Below are 15,479 nucleotides of genomic sequence, written 5' to 3'. Positions count from 1 at the left end.
AGTACTTCCTTTTTCAGGCACTTTCTTGCAATATTCAGAGATCTCCAACTACAACAGTGAAGAAAAACTCCAACATGTGGTCCAGCACAATGCCGGTGGGGATGGATGTAATCCACGGAGCGCACACAACATTCACCAGCTGTGAATTTGGCCTGCTAAGTGGCTCCTTAGGCCCCTTAGTTCTTTCATTTGCCTCTCTTTTCTCAGGAGACACTCTAGTTTTTCTCAGCAATCCCATCTTTTGCACAGGGAACTGAAAAACTTTGAAGTGTGCCTTCTAAAACACTGATAATCTTCTTCAATTAAAATGAATAACGAATCTTTAATTTGCCACTCACCCGTAGGAACCAGTTGGGTAGCTAAGAGCTTATCTCAGCTTATATCCTAAGTTGAGCTCTTGCAGGGATCCACTTTGAATTAATGCTGCAGTAACATCACAGCTTTGGCTGGCTGCTGTAAGCATACGTAACAAAACTCCAGCCAGGCATTCTAAATAAAGTCTCTGTTCTAGCACCCAAAAACTTGCCAAGATAGCATTGGACCAACACTTTTTTTTGTATGCTAATTCAAGAGTATTATGACTACAAAATGAAAATTTTTGAAAAATGAATCATTGAATTCAGATTATTCTTAAATTCTTTGAAAGTTGCAGAGAGAGTGACACAACTAATAAAGTAAAAATACTTCTGTGGTTGCTGTAAAACATGAATAATAGGTCTCGGTTTTTTTACATGCACTAGATGAAAAGATTGATTTTTTTTTTCAGAAAAACAGGAACATTTTTTCCTGAAAGTGGTTGCAAATAGCTCATTCCAGTTTTCATCTGTCTGTGGCATTCTCAATGCCATAATGCAAGAAAGTATTTTCCTTTAAAAAACAAGCTAGTTTCATAACCCTTATTTGCTTAATAATGTGCAACACTACACAATATGCAGGCTAGAAAGATAGTATGAAACATAAAAACACTCATTTGAGACTAGAAGTGCTAGAATTTAGTTCAGGAATAACCTTCCTTTATGGTTTGGTTATTGAATGCTTAACATCACAAATGGAGTCCACAAAGAATAAAAATTATGTGTGTAAATTCTCTATTTTGTCTCTCTCCTTCAAAATAAATCAGTGCTTTATTTGCCTTTCTAAAAAATACTAATAAATTAATAGAAATGACAATACAATGGAATGAAGTCCTTATCTTAAGGAACCTAGGGGATGGACCCAGAATTCTGTTAGATACTAGAGGATTTTTATAAATGCTTAATGGTCTCTACTTAGTAATACTTCTCCTGGGACTCAGCCAATTTAGCAAAAATTAGAAGACATTTAACTGGCAGCAAAATCACTAGCCAAGGAAATAGCTGGAGTTCAAATGAACTTTAAAGGTACCGTATAATTACCACAAATTTATTGAGATGAGCTATTTCTTAGCTTCTGCCAGCATAGGTTGCACAAATACAGCTTTATATGAAAATGAGACTGTTCTGAAACAAGAAAGTGGTTTTGTTTTTTGCAGTAAAGCTTACATGATCTGAAGGGGACCTTGTTCTCTATTAAATGGAGAAATATATATGTCTTGTAGGTTAAGAAGGAAGTGAGTTTTTTGGAAGATTGTGGTCGAACCAAACAGTGCTTGGATTTGAATATTGGCACCTGGTTTGGCCACTGAAGGTACAGACCGCCTCTGAGAACACAGGGGTTAAAAGCAAGAACTCCCAGGAGAACTCTCACTTTGTCCCGAGCCTGGGCAGAGGAGGGGGTGAAGGCTCTGCAAGATGGAAGGGTGGAGGAGCCTGAGAGGCATCGGGCCCCCTACCCCTGGGAGAGATGGAGACAGAGAGAGCTGTGCCTGTGCTGCCTTGAGGTTTGATACCGTGCTGGCAGCACGGCCGGCCAGAAGTGAGGCATGCGGCACCCTCCGTGGGAGTTCTGGGCAGACAGAAGCAAAGATTTTAACCCCTTTCTAGAATAATGGAAACCTTACAAATACTGGTCCTCCTGAGTCTGAATGAGGAGAGAGAGATGAAGCAGGAGGAAATGAGCAAGTGCGAAGAAAGTTGATGCACATAAGAAATGTCAGAAGAGCTAAGAAGAATCCTAGGTTAGGAGATGATGGCGTGGCCTTGGGCTGGACTCTTTTCTTGTATGGCCATGGACAGACCCATGTTTTTCCTGTGACACAGAGACTGCATTTAGGGGGAGGCAATGCCTTGGAGCCAAGAGAGTGCAGTGAAGCAGTGGTGAGAACAGAGACGTCTGAGGAGGGTGTGGTGATGCCCTCTGTCTTCAGTGGAGAGGAAGATCTCTGTTCATGAGGCCCCTCGGCCCCAGGGGGTAAATTTGGGGGGGACTGGTGTCCCAAAAGTGAGAGACTGCTGCTTTTTTTGGAAGTGGGCAGGGCACCCTTAAAAGGGGAACCCTAAAAGCAGTTCTGGTCCATGTGCAGTGGTGAGAGCACTGGACATGGAGGGAAGAAGTCACGAGGGCAGATGTTCTCCAGGCAGCGCCATGAGTGACATGGAAACACAAGAGGTTTCAACTGTGTTTCTGGGGGAAGCCTATGGTGCAAGGAGAGACTTCTCTTTCCCTGATGGAATTGAGAGTCAATTATCTAAGGGGTGGTGATGAATTGTGATGGGGTGGAAATCTAAGGTGTTATTTCATGCTGTGGAGGAAATCGGGGGAGGAGGAGGAATGTATTTGGAAGGATTTTATTCTTAGGTGTGTGTCTGTTCCTTTCTGGATGTTGTAGTTAATAAAGTTTGTTTCCTTTTCACCTAAGTTGGAGCCTGTTTTGCTCTGTTCCTGATCACATCTCACAGCAGCCACTAGGGAAAGTGTATTTTCATGGGAGCACTGGCATTGTACCAGCCTCAAACCATGACAATATGGAATAACTAGAATATTACTGGTTTTAAAGCATGTTTGTGAGGGTTTGCCCTGTCATAGCCTGAAAAAAGCTGGGAGAGGTTAATATATCTTTTAGCACTTGTTTCACTGTCACAGTCCTCAAATTAGCTCTCTATAAAGATTTTAAGCAATCTATCAACAGAACCATGTTAAAAAGTAACGGCAAAACATTCTACAATGGTTCTATTTTCCTGTAGTGTGGCAAATGAGCTGGATGAAAGTGATGTCAGTGTATAGTGTCAGAAAGTGGAATAGCTTGGTTATCATAAACAATGACAGAATCTTCACTGATCAAAAGAAAAGCCATCCATGCAGTAAAAAAGACAGGGCTCCACACCACAATATCTTGTATTAACTATTCCCATTTATGTGTGACTTTCATTCCTCGAAGATTACTGCACTATAAAAACCTGCATTCTGATATTCAGTTTTAGCATTTGTCTCTGAGTCCTGTGTCTTGTCATATTGAATTTTTCCACTATGGACATGTATGTTCTTCTCTCGTGCATTTCACTCAAATTCTTTCTCATATCTTTTTAGTCTTGTATAAAGGAATTGTTGCTGTTCTGTGAAATAAAGTATCGAAAGCTGAATGGCCTGATGAAAGACATCATTACCTATGAAGCTGGAAACAGCATCACAAAATGCAAAACAAGCAGAATTACCTTATTCTAAGGAATAAAGTGGGAAGTAGTGAAGTGCATGAAATGTGTTGAAAGCTAGCAGGAAGAAAGCTAGCACACAGTGTGAAAAACTGGGCTATAGCCTGGAAAGGCAAACTTAGGATATTGCATGTGTAATGGGAAAGAAAAAAATTGTAAACCCAAACTTCTGATGTCTTCCTTGTGCCTTAGGATTAAGGAATGATCAACCAGTGCCATCCAGCATGACAAAGAAATACAACAGGGACCCCAGGTTAAGCTCTCAGAAAGTACAATCACCTTGTAATTACTGAGGCTGACTGCCCAGAAACACCAGACAAAAACACTGATGGGAAAGTTGACACTAAATCCACGAAAGTGTTACACAGAGGAGGATGAAAGCAACAAGCAACCATTAATTTGAACCATAGCAATTCTGGCAGATAGCATGCTGCTTCCATGTACTGCAGTGACTCCTAAAGTGCCACTGACCTCTCGATTCTCATCTGCACTTCGCCTCTTTGCGGGCTCTGTGTGTGTCACAACCCCAGAAGACAACATACTTCTTTCACACATCCCAGCCCCTCAGTGTTCTGGCACCTGCTCCAGACATATTTTTTTGAGCATTACTTGCAGAAAGCTATCTTCTCTGCTACTGACATTGCTAGTCCAAAGCATATGGAACCAGCCAGAAGCCTGGTCTTACAACTGGCAGCAAAAGCATGCCTCAGTACTTACCACACCATTGGGTTTACACTGATCCTCCTGTGTGATTTGTAATCTGACAACATTCACATCACAATGTTATTCCTGAAAAGACTGCCATGATATATGGTAATATATGGGATATATGATATGGTATTTTACATATTTTGACTGATACAAATGGTTGATTTCTAACAACTTTTTTTGGACTCTCAGTAGAATGAACATATTTTGCCAAGTTTGGTCATGGAAGAAAACATTCTTGTCTTTGGAGAAAAGGAGTAATTTTATATACTTTAAAGGATTAGAAATTTAATCTCTTTAAAGCATCATATTATGGTGCTTAAAAATGTAGGATATAGGTAAGATTGTTTTTAATACCATTTTATGCATATTTTTAGCTCATTTGTGAAACAAGCTGAAGTTCTAAGTGTTGTCACATGAACTGAAAGGAGTACAGAATTGAAATATGAACATATTCTGATTGTCACCTTTAATTAGGTAATGATGGTAAGATACAGTGCCCTGACAGCATGTGCATAAAATGCACGTTGCATTTTTAAATGCTCACTAGATGGCAACATTGCTTCTCTAAAATACAGCTGCCAGGATGTAGACAGCAGCCCTGTAAAATTTTGACTGTCACCTTGGTAGAAGGAATATTAAACCATGGCCTGGAAAAAGAAGAAGAAGAACATTACACAGGACTAAAAAACATAATTTCTGTTTCACTGTAGGGGGGGTGGTGGCTTTGTAAAGGGAACATAAACATAGATGCTATTGTCACTTTAGGTATGGGCTTTAATTAGTGAGATCACTGCATTTTGAATGTGGTTCGGAGTGTCCCTTGAAATAGCATCTAATTGACTAATGTTCAGTAAGCTATCTGTTAACACTTCATCGGGCACAGGGAACAAATCCTGGAGATGAAGAGTGTTAAAGAATGAGAAATGCTTATCACATGGAGAAGTGCTTTCAAAACCAAAGCACAGCGGACTTTTAAAGATATCAGTCTGATGCTGATATGTATTTATATATTGCATATCCAACATTGAGTCTTGTGGACATTCATGAAGATTACAGACATAGAGGAATAAACTAAATTCTTAGTTAATGAGGAGATTTCTGCTGAGATTTCAAATAGATCTTCAGCAGAGGACTTCAGAATGTTTACAAGTAAAGATCTCCCTTCAAGAAGATATAGACGATATGCTCCTGCTTGTATAATGCAGCAATGGAAATTAAGTAACTTCACAGGGTGTAAACTGTTCACTGTGGTCTTGAGATGAATGTATTACTCCAGCTAAATTACAACTAAATTACAAATGCACAGAATGTCATTTGTGGTTACCAAGAGGACTTTTTTTAAACATACCTATCCTAAGCAAGTAAAAAAAAAATTGTTTTCCTCTACTATCACTTTTCAGTCTATGTGTCCAGGTCAAAAGAACTGTGCCTTACATTATAAGGCAGATGATGCCTCCTCCAAACCACAATAGGCATGTGTCTTAGGGAGTTATTGCCCACCCTAAGATACACATAGCAGGGCAGACTTAGAAGGATTGGGGAAAGGAAAGGTTAAACCAAAGCTCACCAGCCTTACTTTAATTTTGGTAGAAATGTAAGCTCTCCAAGCCATTGGGTACAAACAGGCCTGATGTTGAAGAAACGTCTTGTAAATATATGTAAACAACACTTTCATCTATGATTATAAAAGCTGGGCTATGTGATCTCCTGTACACCCTAGAGGTGTCTTACTGACTACTTACATATACACAGCTACAGGGCACCCTTTAGTTTGGCTTGCAGAATGCTTAAGCAATCTGTTTTCTCCATAACAGTTGGCTAATATTTTCATCTTGTCCTTAAGAAATCATAGGCTGGCAATCTCAACTGCAGTTAAAGCAGGGAAACTTTTCCATTAACTTTTACAGACCAAGATTGGAGGCACATATTTAGGGAGGAAAACACAATATTCAGCTCAGTGGCAGATAATATTATGCACATATATTTAAACAAGATAGTCTTTTAATTTCACCAAGTCTGAAAATAAGGCTTTAATGCTTCCTAATTTAAAACCACACTTGGGAGCAAGCACTGCCATCAGGAACTGGAGTTCCCTTCTCACTTCAGAATTTTCCATCCACCAGCTGACCTCTGTGATTTGCTGTGTGAGGAGAAAACCATTCTGCAAATGACCAAATTCTTGCTTTTGACGTGGCAAGCAGAATTTCACCCTATGGTTTGAGCTCCCACTGCATCATTTCTGCCTCCCCAGATGTATAGGTGGCACAGTGGTCATGGAGAAAGAGGATGATGCTGCCAAGTCCCTGGCAGCATGAGTCCTTGAGATGTGGGTGTCTCCCACACTGGCAGCATCAGTGGCTGATGGAACACACCTGGATCATGCCACCCATGAACAGAAGGGCAGGCAGTGCAGTGACAGAGCCTGGCTAACTCACCTGGTCACTGCCAGATGGTCACCTCACCTATTTTGTGTTTTGCCCACCCAAATCTGTATCAAGTGTCCAACAAGATGCTTTGAGTTAAGGACAAAAATACAGCCCTTTAAAGAAAAGGGATCTGAACTGGAAATGCACTTGATGACAAGTTGAGGTTCTGCTCCCGTATGTGTATTTACGAGGTTTGGAGTGATGTCTTTGTGCTTTGAGGGATTTTTGTAACAGAAGTGGAATATTGATGAGGGCTCTGCCTAATGGGGAACTACCTGATTTTGTACAACTTGTCTATATCATAAGCTCTGACAGTTACATGAGAAATTTGTGACTGTATCTGAAAATGGTTTTTGCTACACTTAACCCTATCTTCCATAGGAGGCATTCTCTATCCTGCTTCTAATAGGGATCAGATAATGTGCAGTGGTATCTAGGCCTACTTAACTAATTTTGAGAAATATAATAATACCAAGTACATGCGACAGAGCCCTATATAACTTTAATCTGTCAGCATGTCTTTCTCCTACACCTATTTGCTAGCACAGTAGACAGATACCAGTAAGCATGCAATACAAGACAGGCTGTATTTTCCTTGCCATTCCATTCTAATACTATGTGTCAAAACAGTTGCTATATAAAAAATTTTGCATTTCAAAACTGTTAAATTGAACAATTTTTATTTCCACTACAAAGTCTTCTGTAGATGAATGCATGTTCATGAAAAAGAACTTTCACATTCAAATTAAAGCATAGAACTGTTGAAGATCAAAGTAGCTCTAACCATTTAGATTACTTTTTGGTGGAACTAGAAAATTAACATGTGAAGAAGAGCATGTAAATGATGTGTAAATTATGTCATAGAGTAACTTAGAAAATATTATTTTTTATAACTGAATCAAACTGACAGGGAAAGGAAGACTTGGATTTTACAGAGAACTTAGTGTTGGATAGCAAGCCAAATATAAATCCTAAAGTAATATATGTAATTGCAGCAAGTATTTTAGTCAGGTGCAGGGACCATTATTAGGATTTGTTTTGCAAGCATTTAACATTTTCATAATAATCTGAAAGAGGAGTTTCATAGCATGCTAATTAAGTTAAGAGACAATTCTGAACTGAAGGAAGTCACAAAGCATCAATGAAGACTGAGATATAATGTGACAGGATTGAAAGAATTAGAAAAATAAGAAAGAGAAAATGAGATTCAAACTTGGAAAAGTATAGTCAACTATATTTTAATTTAAAAATGCCCCACACAGGAGAGAAGTGAGTTTGAAACAAACAAAGCATTAACACCAAAGGAGTCAGTGAATTCGATTTTGTTTGACATGTAATGCAGAAACTGCATAGACTATTTTTGTTCTGAGTGCTTGTGAAGAAGTCTGCTCTTGGAGAGCTTACAGAAATTTACAGGAACCCAAGGATGAAAGAAGTTCCCACACATTCATTCATGAGGAAAAAAAATACAATGGTTGCACTCAAGATCAGGCAAGTGGCAGTTGAGGTTGTGCTTATATACATACATTTATTTGAAGAGTGTAAGGATCAGAAACAAGCTAAGACTGGAAATTTCTACCTGGTAGAAAATCATCAGTGTAGAAAAGAACTATCATGATCTGGGATACTTAGTGTTTTGCTAGATCACTAGACATGGTGGTACGAAGAAATTTCTATCAGCCTCAAGAATCAATGCAGCATAGCTTTTCTATCTCCTATATATTCTTCATGATTTCATCTCACAGTTCAAAGCAGTAAAACTTAGCATAAGTTGAGTTTATTCCTAAATGTCACTGCAGTGAGATGCAATCCTGCAGTGAAATTTAAGCACACTATAATACGAAAAAAGCATATCCCAGGACTGCAAGACTGCAGCTCTACAGATGGTCCAACAATCCGCTGCAGCATTAAGAGACATTTTCTACTTCTTTTTAAACATTGAAAATATCATCTGCCTGCGCTAATCCAAATATTTTATGGTGCATCTCTTCCAGTTGTCAGCTGATTTGTTATACTACATTATCTCTCACTGTCTCCCTTACTCACTGTCTCGCTCTGCTGTAAGTGCCACAAATGACAGACAGCAGTACTTGTGTAAAATCATAGCAATTTAGGAGCCATAGTTTCAATTTCAAAAGGAAAAGAGGTAAATCCCAGAGCCTCTGCATTTTGCTGTCAGCTCAGAGACAGGCCATTTGCTTGTAGCACTCCCTCTGCTCTGGGTTTTTCCCTGCTTTGTGTACTTCAGAAGAGGATGAAAAACTTGGAAATGTGGGGTTGATTTAGGGCAGGCTGTTTTAGAGCTAGGAGGGAAAAAAATGGATTAAAAACTAAGAATGTTGCATTATGTCTAAGTGAACCTGCAAGAGATAAATGTTATCTTGATTTAAGTTAAAAAGATAAAACTTTGATTGTCTGAAGTCAAAAGGTCCCATTGACTTCAGGGGGATTCTGTGGCCACTAAGGATATGGCCTATGATATGGCCTATGGCCATATTCTGTCTTTGCACTCATTTCTGTAACGAGCACCAACCCGAACTCATGGACTATCAGAACTCCTGCATGTCTGGACCTCCCCTGGGTCTCTCTGGAAACACTTCCCTTTGGTGCTGGGTCAGCAGAGAAACAGCTCTTAAGGACTGTACAAATTGCCTCTCAGCTGGTTTGCAGCAGTGTAATCCACTGTGGCAGGACTGAGGTATGCACAAGCCACATGTGAGTAATATACATATGGCCATGACAGCTGAGGGAGCAAATGTTCATCTCCAGTTCTACACTGTACAGGTCTTAATAAACAGAGTGCCAAAAATGTTTTAACTTTCTCCTGGACAATTTGCAGCTAAAGCACACAACGTGTTATAGAGCTCCCTACAAATAATCACACAAGGACAGAAAACATGCTATCAATTTTAGCTGCAACTTCATTTTTCTACCAGACAGTAACTACTACATATCCCACTACTGTAATCTATATTGAGGGGAGGCCACATCTCCAGTCCTCAGTACGTCTGAGCACAAGCACACATTTACAGATCTCAGTGTTCATCCATGTACACGAGACAGAAAAGTTAGGCCAGAACTATAGGGTTTTTTCCATGATTTGAAATGAATTAATTTGTTAAGAGTGCTCTTGAAGATGACTTTTTACCACCTTCTTTTTTTAAAATTAAATTCCATTATCAAAGCGTTACCCTTTGATTAAGTCCTCAGCCACAACTGATTCAGCATATTTCAGTTCTTCAGGTACCTAATTAGGATGCGAATCTTTGTTCATGTTATTTCTTTGTAACAGAAGTAGTACTTTCAGTGGCTTTGGTAAAATACAACTAGAAGAATTAGATGAACAGAAATTTTCCATTAGTCATTGAGTTTCTAACAGCCTCACATCACAGAGAGGTCTCTGTCAGTTGTCAAAGATGAAAGCAAGGGACAGGTTCTCCAAGGCCTTCAGGCAGAGAAGCAGGGATATCCACAGAAATACATTCACAGTTTGTGCACCTTATGAATTTAGTGAGCTTGCTCACATCTGTGCAGTTGAAGTAGGAACTGGTACTTTTTCACAGTAAGTACCCTAGAATTAGCTGCTGTGGTGATTCTGGGTGTTGACAAGAATACGGATGGTTGGCTGAAGAGATCATTTAACCCTGCCAGTAATGAGCTCATTTGAAACAAGCCCCTTCCTAATTATCACTTGGTTATGATTGATTCATCACCTGCTTTGATGCTCCTATTTAATAAACAGAAATGAACTGCTGGGTTTAAGAACTGCATAATTTTTAGTAAAAACAGAGCTGCCTTAATGTTACGTCAATTAGTTCCAGACTTATTTTCTCCCTCCACACTCTCCGTGTGTGTGTGCACACAAGTGTGAACACGTAACTATTGTGTACCTGTGTATGGAATGCCTGTGTGACATTCTAATGAAGACAGTACTGAAGCGTAGCTTATATATACACATTGCGCTACAGGAATAAGAGTTTTTTTCTTACCGATTTCGCTCATGGATATCCCTGGAGCTAATTGCCCGCTGTTGAAAGAGCTATAGGTAAACAAGTTTGGTACAGAGGTGAGGTCATAGATAGGTTCCTGCTTTATCTGTTTGATTCCAGTCATGTCTAACCCAGACTGGTCTGGGGAGGGCTGGGCAGAATCCACGTTGTAATAGCCCTCAGACTTCGGCAGGTCGATGACGTGCCCGTTGGAGTAGGTGCTGCCAGTTTCGTTATTCAGATTGTTCAAGCCATTGCTGATGCTGCTGCTGTAAACCCTGGCGAGAGCTTCTGCCTCACCACTCTGCTGCTGCCGCTGCTCCTGCAGTCGCTGCTGGTGCTTCTGCACTTCAGCATACAAACTATCCCTCTGCTTTTTGGACATTCTTCCAAATTTCACAGCTGAAAAGCAAAGCACAGTGCAAACCATTGTCATCTTTAAATTTCTCCTGATTCCCGTCAACCTCACCACTCTTCTGGTATTACCTTTCAGGGTTAATTTTGCTGTGGAAACACCTTTTTCTATGGAAATGATTAAGGATGAAAAGCTTTACATCACATACATCTCATAAAGGAAAAAATATTGCGTACTTGAATTTACCAGGTGACAACAACTCCTATTTGACAAGAGGGCCTCAGTCAAGTAATACACTTCCCACTATGAATGTTAAAAAGACCATGCATCCTTTTATATCTCTGTATTCACTGAACAACCACCCAGAGCTGTATGAAATGTACAGTCTGTGAATTCAATTCATATCCATTTACTAATTTTCCACAAACCATTACACAATACACTAAAAAGATTAGTATTCTGTGTGAAAACAAGCCCTAAAGACTTATTATCCCATCCTTTCAATGGGGTGTTATCTTCCTACTTTAAAAAAAAAAAATCTTACAGGTTAGAACCTAGTGGAAAATAACAGATTTGAAGGTAAACAGCACAAATGAATGTCATCTTTTCCATTGAGCAAAGTCTTAGGGATTTATGCAATCTCCATTTCAATAGTCTTCATGCACAAATCCATGCACTCCTTCTGATAAGAAACAGAGGAAAATATAAGAGGGCAAACCATTTTTCCCAGAAACAGGGTTCATCACAGCAAGATTGAAATTTTCAAAGGTGACAGGCTGATTGCTGTGGAACTAGGAGGAGTAAATTCACAGCCTGTATATACAGTAGATCACAGCTGATTATCACTCTCCACCCCCATCTCTCCATAAATTCTGGTCTTTTACTGGGGTAACTCTTGGGATCTTAGAGCAGAGACAGTTGTTGATTGTGCTCCAAAACAAATGAGAGATACATTCAGCAGAATTCATCAGAACAGGTAAGGGGACATAGCACCAGAAATACAGACTTCTACATATTATGAGGTGTATTTTCTATATTGTGTATTTCCAGTCCACCTGAAATTTGGATCAACTCAGAATCATATTTATTAGCACATGATTCTCATTAAGCCCTTGAGAAGAGTTTGAACCTATATGTGGATAAATGTGAAATTCTTCAATCAGGAAAAAGAACAGAAAAAGTAGAGCATAATATGAAAATACAGTGCCAGAACAACAAGGTGACAGCTGCTTTGATTTATTTTCACTTTTTTTTTTACATCAAGAGGGTTTTTTTCTTATTGCCAACCTCAGTTTAGTTGCAGCCCTACACTCAGGCTACAAGCTACCTCACATGAACTCAGCCTGCCCCTGGAATCAGTGCATGGTATGCTGCATACCCTTATGGTCAATATACAACGACTGTATTTTAAATAATTTTGAATATTGCAACTGTGTATTTTCTTCAAATTTAGGCCCTCAGCAGTAAAATCAATGTTTATCCTCATTATATATTCATTAATTGGATTCTCCAGCTGCTGTCAATTAGCATCCTGCCTCTGCATGATAAAAATGCATTTATTACGTGGCTGAGAAGTAAAAATCAAATTAAATTTTCTGTCAAAAAATTCACACAGCCAATTTTAAATTTGCAAGGGCTCTTAATATACTTAATCCTAAACAATCATAAATACCCTTACATCAACTATGAGAGAACAAAGTGATGCTGCGGAAGAATCACTCATTTTGTCTCTCTGCAGTAGTCTCTGAATTACTGGTTGGGAAGACGGCACTGTCAGTCACATTAAAATGCCCCTGTGATTTACCTTAAATCACTGGAAGATGCTACTGTTAGGAGGAAAACCTGTGCTGCTAAATTGTTGAAATGTTACTTCTTTAATCACCATAGAGAATTAGGAGCTAAGGTATCAAGTAATTAATGGATTAAAGGCTCTTCCCAGGTGAGACTGGTAAATGAGTAACTTCAGTGAGACATAAGACACACTGAGGTAGAAGAAGACCTATTATGGTCCAAATTTTGAACAAGTTTATAGTCTTTGGACCATCTAAATAAATAGCTCCTTACATAACTTCTCCATCAATAATTCAATTTAAAAATACACATTTTGTGTCAACCTTTTAAGAGAGAAAATTGCTTCCAGGAAAATGAAATTAATATAAACTGCTTTAAAAAATTACTGCTTTAAAAAATTTTCCTCTAATACTTTCTCACCGTATAGAACATGTTTTTGAGCTGGAAACCCTCTGCACGAGGAGCGGTGTCCAGGGCATGTCAGCTGTGGGCAACCTTGGCTCAGCCTCCTATTGCCTGCAGCTTTGGTGTGATGCATGTTCTCCACCTGTTGATATTAGCTGATCACACCACAAACTGGAAGGTGGACCAGAGCTCTACAAGGAGCACAGGATCCTGAGATGGCATAGACTGTGGAGCTTTCTTCTGGCATAGGATACACTTTCAGTGCTAGATTAGGAAACATTCTTCTACAGACCCAGATAGGGACAGGAGGCAATGTGCAAGTAAAAGAAATGGGGTTTCTTCCAATGCAAAATATTTGGTCAAGTGCACCGAATAAAACAAACAGAAACCCCTAATGATATCAAGGTGTAAATTTGTGTAGGGCTGTGCCTCCTTACCACCAGTCTCAGGGAAATGGATGCTTTCACACATCATTATTAAATGTTAAGATAACTGTTCATGTTTAATGTAATATTTAATATAAACCCATCTGTCCAGAGGTGACTTTTTTGCACTCTGTGCTTTTGATTAGAGTAACATATTTCAATTCTGACTCTTTTTGCTCTAAACTGATACTGCTCTCCATTTTGTGATTTTCCCCACCCCTGTCCATGAAAATAGCCTTCTTTGTTAACCGGATGGCAAAGATCGTCTCACAGCACACGCGTTACAAAGCAATGAGCTTCTCCTCTCTCTTTTTGCAGAAATCTACAGGGAGTTTGAGTAAGTCAGCAGTGAAGAAAAGTTTCAAAGAGCTTAGATGTGAAGCACAGATTTGACTCCTTACCATCTCGAGACATTCCCAGGGCAAGACATTTCTGCAGTCGGCAGTGTTGGCAACGATTTCTGTTGGTTCTGTCAATTAAACAGTTTCTCTGTCTTGGACAGGAATAGGATGCATTGTTCTGCTGACTCCTCCGAAAGAATCCCTTGGGGAAAGAGAGCAGGAAAGACCAAGTATATTACCACGAGTGTATTTATGTGCATGAGCATGCATGCAGAGACACACGCACACACAGAGAAGCATGCAAACAACTACAGCAAACCCCTGTTTAGTGCACCGCTACTTATGCTGTGACTCTGCAGATATGGTGGTATTGTATTAAAGAACGTTTAATTATAATAAGCAGAACTGTGTATTATTCTGTAAAGAATATAATTCTGCTTTCTTAAAACCTAAATTATGTTACAGAATTCATTTTTACAGTGCAATAACCACTGTGTATCATCTAATACTCGCTCCTGATAGAGGAAAAACTTCTCAGCATTTGTAAGAGATGACTTCAAAGTACTTGTTTTGACATTTCTCCCTTTAATGAAGAAACTAACTGTAAATGTAGAGGTAATTGTTACTGGGTACACATAGCATGATAAGCTGAAGTCTACTGTTCACTTTAACTTGCCAAATGTTGATTTGATCTGGAGAGGCATATGATTCAGGAGTGAAGTAATTAAAATTCAGTCTTCACAAAAGCACTAGGATATAATGACTGTATCAAGTACACAAAAGAGAAAGCAACCCCTTTAGGTACTACCATGAGAATGTAATGGCATTTTCCACGGGCTGTTTGTCTAGAGATCTGCAGGCTAGAGGAGAAGTATACACACTAAGACCTTAGGAACTTCAAGCTGCTATGAGGTGACGCCAAGAGCAGCACTGAAAGGCGCTTCTACTGTTATGGTAGAAGTGACATGAAGTAGCTGAGGTGACAAGAGGAATGAAACCAGAGGGTGAAGAGAAACGAAAATAAATAATCTATATCAAATAACTAACTAACTAAATAAATAAAAAGATCAGGAATATCTGCAAGTCCAGAGGGGATAAAAATGTAGAGAACTCCCCTAACCTGTTTGGCAACTTTAAATGAAAGCAGTGCATGTTGTGGTGGGAAAGCTGAAGGATAGCCTGGCCACTGGCTATGAGTAGTAAAACAGCAGAAATACCATTACTGCAGTTACACCAGTCACCAGAAGTGACACCAAAGTATTGTGTCTTTCTGGGGTGGCTTGAAAACACCTTGGAATAAAGCCACAAAACAACAGCTGACTTCATTTATCAGGAAAAAAATAGTATATCTCTGCATAGGTTGATGGATGTTAATACTGAGCAATGGACAAAGCCACAAGGTGACAGTGCTACAGGCCTCAGCTCACTTGCTACAGCTTATACATGAATTCTCTCTCAGGTCCTGACGAG

General features: G+C 39.4%; 1 protein-coding gene across 2 annotated transcripts in view; it reads right to left on the bottom strand.

The window, feature by feature from the left end:
* RORB (RAR related orphan receptor B) overlaps nucleotides 1-15,479 on the bottom strand; it is a 127,089-nt gene that overhangs the window by 14,967 nt on the left and 96,643 nt on the right. For both annotated transcript variants that reach the window (XM_041422199.1, XM_041422198.1), the window contains exons 3-4: nucleotides 14,070-14,211; nucleotides 10,693-11,094 (exon numbers count right to left, since the gene is read on the bottom strand). In XM_041422199.1, the coding sequence (XP_041278133.1) occupies nucleotides 10,693-11,094; nucleotides 14,070-14,211 (544 nt within the window). The remainder of the gene's footprint in view (nucleotides 1-10,692; nucleotides 11,095-14,069; nucleotides 14,212-15,479) is intronic.

Source organism: Onychostruthus taczanowskii, unplaced genomic scaffold, assembly GCF_017590055.1.
Source record: "Onychostruthus taczanowskii isolate IOZ18803 unplaced genomic scaffold, ASM1759005v1 scaffold72, whole genome shotgun sequence".
Taxonomy (NCBI): domain Eukaryota; kingdom Metazoa; phylum Chordata; class Aves; order Passeriformes; family Passeridae; genus Onychostruthus; species Onychostruthus taczanowskii.
This window is presented reverse-complemented; position numbering and strand designations above follow the sequence as displayed.